Below are 6000 nucleotides of genomic sequence, written 5' to 3'. Positions count from 1 at the left end.
GGGCACCCTGGGCGGAGGCGTGGCCCGGGGGCCCTGCGCGCCTCGGGATGGCCCATCCCGAAGCGGTTGCCTTTCTCTTCTCAGCGGCTCCGGCTGCCTTTCAGCCTCCACGTGGCAGCTTCTGGCACGGCTCTCCCGAGGGAGCCCGGCAGCTGCTGAACGTGCTTCTCGGAGGGAAGGAGGGAGGCAGGCAGGGGCGGGCGACCGGAGACCGGGCTGGCACACCGGGCAGCTCGCCGGCACCAGGACCGGGCACCGCCGCAGCCGTCCGAGCTCCAGGAAGCCTCTCCGCGGGTACGTGCCGCGGCGTCGGCGGGGCTGCGTGGGTTGCGCGCAGGAGCCCCGCGCTCGCTCGCCGTCTCCAGCCGCCCGGTGGCCGGGTGTCCCGAGGCGCATTCTCCCACGCCCCTGGCGCATCCTTCTCGGGGCCAAAGTGCGCTTCTCTTCCGCAGGCTCCCGCTCCCTGCAGGTGCCCGCCCAGCGCAGTGAGGACCTGCGGTCCCGAGAGCTGCCCTCGGAGGAGGAGGTCGCTGCTCCACGTGGGGTGAGAGGTGCCTGGTGGCGCTGCACCCATGCTTCTGTCGTGGCTAACAGGACTGGGGGCCACGCTGGTCTTCCTGCACTTGGTGCAGAAATTCCTGTTCCCCTACTTCTGGCAGGACGTCTGCTACCTGCTGAAGGTGACAGGCTACGGAATTCGGTTGGAGATCTTCAGAAGAAGAGGGGAGCTGGTTACTGTGCTTGATAAGTTCTTGAGCCACGCCAAAGCGCAGCCCCACAAACCCTTCATCATCTACGAGGGAGACATCCACACCTATCGGGATGTGGACCGAAGGAGCAGCCGAGTGGCCAATGTCTTCTTGACCCATTCCACGCTGAAAAAGGGGGACACGGTGGCCCTGCTGATGAGCAATGAACCCGACTTTGTCCATGTGTGGTTCGGCCTGGCCAAGCTGGGCTTCGTAGTGGCCTTCCTCAACTCCAACATCCGCTCCAAATCGCTCCTGCACTGCCTGAGCAGCTGCGGGCCCAAGGCCCTCGTGGTGGGCGCAGGTACGGTCTGGGGTGTGTTGAGTGTGCGCCTTTCTGCCGCCCTCCGTGTTCATTAGAACACTTCTCCGTGGAGGCTCTGGGTGGGGGAGGAAGTGTGCCTGTTGAGGATAGAGAATGGTGTGAAGAGTTCATTCCTGCTTTTAGATGAATAAATACCGAGATGGTTTCAGGATACATTCATAAATTATCCGCTTCCTACTCATGGGAAAGGGCTTTTTCTAACCAGTACCTTCACTGAACTCAAGAATAACTTGGTAAGCTCTAAATGTTTATCAATTATGATGAAATATTTGATGAGTAGAAAAGTTATATATTTTTTTCTTTTACTGGTTGGTTTCTTCCCCCCAACAATTTTATTGGCACATAATTTATATATCATACAATTGGGTAGTTCAATCGTTCAATCATATCAAGGGAAATTATGGGAGCCAAAACCCCATCTGCAGAGAGAGTATCTAGTCAGACCAAGCTGCTGGCATATCCTCCAATCAAGCGCCAAGAATCTTGAGCATCCTTGCTATAAGGCCAAGACCATTGCAATCTTGCTTATGCTGGATCAAACACTGGTACTTGGCCAGTTAACCTTCTTAAGAAACTATCTGAAATTGTTCTGGGTGCAAGTATCTCTTAGTTGTTCCATGACAAGTTTCTTCCCTTTTGAATGTTGATTTGGGAGAGGGGGCGTGTTCTTCCTCTCATGCATTGTTTTTATTTTTGTCTTTACACTAGTATGATCTTATCCTTACCCCCTTAGTGCAGATTTGCTTTTCATTGTTTTCTGTTGAATTCTGTTTCCTGTGAAACACAGGAGGAGTAGCCGTATGATGATAATGACTGCTACAAGGTGTTAGAGGGGATGCAGGGATGGGGGTGGGGGGCTATGGGGACAGAAAGGGATTTCAGAAGCGGATCCTGAGGGTGAGAGTGGGGAGGGTGCGGTAGAACAGAACGTGATTGCACAACCCATATTGAAGATGATTTAACAAGGTGTGTGTGTGTGTGGGGGGGGTGTCTCTAAGACAAGTTATCTTGATGTCTTTGTGGAATGGCTACATGGCTTTATTAGTAAGAAAGTTGACCTCATTTGCAGAACAAACACAGTTTATCTGAAATGCGCGAATTCCTAGCTTTATATCTGCTCTTACTTCAAAAGACCTGCAAACTAAGATTTGCCTACCAAGATTGGGCTCCCATTCCTGAGCCTGTGGGAGGACTCTTAGACATTCTCTCTCTTCTTTCTCCCTTGTTTCTGCAGTTTTCTGTCTGTATGTATAACCCTTTATTTTGCCCTACCTCTCCATGGAGTGAGGATGGCTTTGAATTCACATATTTATATCCATTATGATGAAAAATCTTTGGCTTAACATTTTAAAAAGAACTTAGGGAAATAAGTTACTTAAAAATGGAATGGAATTGTGAAAATGTATTGGTGAAATCCAAGTGGTTTTGGTGTATTCTTCTTGTTATACGGACAAGGCAGGTGCCCAGGTGCAAATTTGAAGTATTTGGTGCAATAGATACAGGAGTCCTGGAGGTGCTGGGCAGTAAGTGTTGAACTGCTGCTAACCAATAAGGTTGGCCTTTTAAATGTTGGAAAATCCTATGATGGATAGCTGGTAGTTAGTTGACTCAATGGCAGTGCTTGGGGTTTGTTTGTTTGTTTTCGTTTTGAGTTTTGGTCATTTCCAACTCTTAGCAACCTAGTAGGACAGAGTAAGACCTGCCCAACAAGGTTTCTAAGATTATCAGTCTTCACAGAGACAGACTTTCTCTAAAGAAACAGCTGATGGGTTTGATGGCCAACCTTTCAGTTAGTATCCAGGCATCTTCTGAGCATTCCTAGTGTGGCGTCTCAATAGATACTTAGCTAACATAGAGGTTTTCAATGTACAGAACAAGAATATGGAAAAATGATCACTTTTGTAAATCAATGATCTCTAAAATATAGGCCATTCTAGATAACATCAAATACTATGTACATAAACATGAGTTAGGGAAGATAGAGAACAAGGACTCCTTGTTCAAAGCTTTCACTCTTTCCAGCCCTGATTTGGTCATTTTTTAAGATACAGGAATGGAGGAGCCAGAAGCCCCCAGTGTGTACTTTCTGTTCAGTCTCTCACTCAGCAGTTGTATGTTCCAAGGCTGAATGGCAGCCTCTCTCTGTGGAAAGAGGCTGATGGATGTGGCAAAGTGGCAGTGCATGGTAACAAGGAGCAGAGCAAAATGAGTCAAACAGTCTTTATAGCTTAGTGAACCCTTGTGTTAGAGCAAAGCGAAATGTGAATGCATCAGGAAACAGTGTCACTGTTCATGTTCAGAGATACTTGGACCTTTTTTCTCACTTCTTACAGGATGGAAGAGCCCTAGTGGTGTAGTGGTTATGCGTTGGGCTGCTAACCGCAAGGTCAGCAGTTCAAAATCATCAGAAAAAAGATAAAGCTCTCTGCTCCCATAGAGTTATATAATCTTGGAAACCCACAGGGACATTTGGTTATGGTTTGCATACATGCTTGCTCTATCTAATATCGATTGCTGACCTGCTGGAACAATTGTAAACCCAAATGATGCTCAAAAGTTGATTCAGCAACAAATTCCCTTTAAAGAGCAAATGAAAAGAGCTATGGCTGTCCTTGAAAATATTACTGTGGTCACAATGTTTAAGCCAACTGGTGAAGCGTCCCATCACCAGTTTCCTGAGAGGTTCTTCTCAGAGCGTGTGGAGATGGTGACCTCCCAAAACAGAGCACTCAGTTTTGCTGTTGACGGAATTGTTGCTTAATTAGAACCAATTACTTTTGCAGTTTTACTTCAGCCAGATCTTACTTTGCCTGCCAAATACTAATTGCATTGTTCCCTTGTTTACGTTTTTCACTCCAACTCTTTGCGTTTGCTCAAAGGGCCACTTTGGGATGCTGGATTTTTGTTTACGTTTTTCACTCCAACTGCTTGTATTTGCTCAAAGGGCCACTTTGGGATGCTGGATTTTTAAGTCAAAACTTTTTATCCCAGTTGCGCGGTAAATAGGTTACTGGAGAAATCAAACGCTGTCTTTCTGATCTCTCTTTTCACTATGCGCTTACACTAATCACATATGCTTTACAAAGATGGAATAATTATATTTTGACCAGTTAGTAGATTTTTTTGCTTTTGGTGAGATATGGCCAACCTCCCAGATTACTTTTTCGGTGTTTTAAACTCTCACTCTATTTGGGTATTATTAAATCATGAGCTCCCCAGAGAGAATGCACTGAGGTGGAAAGAAGAGTCAAATGGTTTCCAGAGAGTTAAAGCAGCCAGACCAGGATTTCATTTGCAATCTACTACTTCCTAGTCAGGTCTGATAAAAGCAAAATCGTCAGCCATTTCATTTATAAAATGTTGACAATATCAAATATTTCATCGACTAATTCTAAAGATTAAATGCGATAGCTTTTAAAAAGTGGCTGGTCTAGTGGCTGGTATGTACTAACTAGATCCTTGGGGAATTGAAATAATTGCTATTATTGTTATAGAGTAATTATCCTGGGGCTATTAATAGGGAATTTCATTTGGATTTTGTTGCTCAAAGTTAATTTAGTATGACATATAAGAAAGATTAGGAAGTTGTTTGTTGAAAAGAGGACATGGCACACTTTAGGATGCTAGAGCAAAATTATATTTTTCAGAAATGATAGAAATCAGTTTCAAACAGGTTTTATAGCCAGGCCAGATATGTCTGCTAATTCTGCTTTCAGGGGTACGGATCAGTATCAGCTAAGCCACCTGACTGAATGCTACTCTTGTTTTGTCTTTAGGAATATAATATAAACAGTGGCCATTTACTCAAAGGCTGATGAGGCACTTGGAGGGATTCTGATGGGGAGGTTAACAAAATATATATATTTTTAAAGTGAAGGAGAAAGCAATGAAGTAACTTACCCGAGGTAACACAATTAGTAGGTTGCAGGGCAAGGACTCAAACCCTAGTCTCTAGTATGTGTTCTGCAGTGCTAGGCAGACATACTGCATTTTATTGTACTCTGCTTTATTGACCTTCACAGAGCTTGCATATTTTAACAACTGAAACTTTGTTAAAAATGCAAGGTCAGTGCCATTTTTCCAACAGCATGTGCTCAATTCCTGTCTCTGTGTCATATTTCATTAATTTTCACATTCTGAACATCTTCACAACGCTGTCTCACACTTAATCTACAGAATAAACATAACTTCTCTATGCAATGGGAAATCCCCAAATTCATGTGACTTGCTTTATTGAAATATTTGCTTTGTTGTAGTGGTCTAAAATGGAGCCCACACCCACAATATCTGTGAGGTAGGCCTGCATACTCAGACTACATATCTGATACCTTTTGATGCCATCAATGGGTGGGGGTAGGGGCAGATTTACTTTCAGGTTATATCAAATAGTAGACAAAAAGTAAGTCATTAAAGTTTTCATATACAGATAGAACACCTTAACGTTTTTATAAAATTAGTATTTCCTTCCCTTATAAATCGAAGTCTCAAAAATATTTACAAGGAAGTCTTATGTGTAGGCAGTTTGGTTTAAAAGATGTGTCAAGTGGCCTTACAAACTTCAGTGTTTACAGAAAATTTGATAGTTTAAGATCAAGCAGTCTTTTTCCCATCTGCCTGCCCCGATCCTACAAGTATGCTGCTACCAGTAGTATCTGCTTCCAAGACCCTTTACCTGTTTGTACCTGCCTGGTCACTGGAACAACTCCCGCAGTGATGGGATGCCTGTGTGTTACTTTTGAAGTTGTGTATCATTATCTCTCTGTGGTCTGACCTGCTCAGTCATCACTACCATCAATTTCTTCCTGACAACAGCACACCCTTCCATTTTTAAAGCATCTTATAGATGACAAAGTGTTGAAGACACGTCATCTGATGTGACCTTCACCACGGCTACGGGAGGTGGATATTAGCCTTATTTTTTTTAAA

General features: G+C 44.4%; 1 protein-coding gene across 1 annotated transcript in view; it reads left to right on the top strand.

Moving 5' to 3' along the window:
* Positions 1-396: 396 nt before the first annotated feature.
* Positions 397-6000, top strand: part of SLC27A6 (solute carrier family 27 member 6) — an 88207-nt gene continuing 82603 nt past the window's right edge. Inside the window, exons 1-2 of the mRNA XM_004696590.2 lie at positions 397-487; positions 521-1053. Of these exons, the coding sequence (XP_004696647.1) occupies positions 573-1053 (481 nt within the window). The 5' untranslated portion in view covers positions 397-487; positions 521-572. The remainder of the gene's footprint in view (positions 488-520; positions 1054-6000) is intronic.

Source organism: Echinops telfairi, unplaced genomic scaffold, assembly GCF_000313985.2.
Source record: "Echinops telfairi isolate 266 unplaced genomic scaffold, ASM31398v2 ScPeMD7_7469;HRSCAF=8507_1, whole genome shotgun sequence".
Lineage (NCBI taxonomy): Eukaryota > Metazoa > Chordata > Mammalia > Afrosoricida > Tenrecidae > Echinops > Echinops telfairi.
The sequence above is the reverse complement of the archived record's forward strand: the minus strand, read 5'-3'. Positions and strand labels throughout refer to the sequence as shown.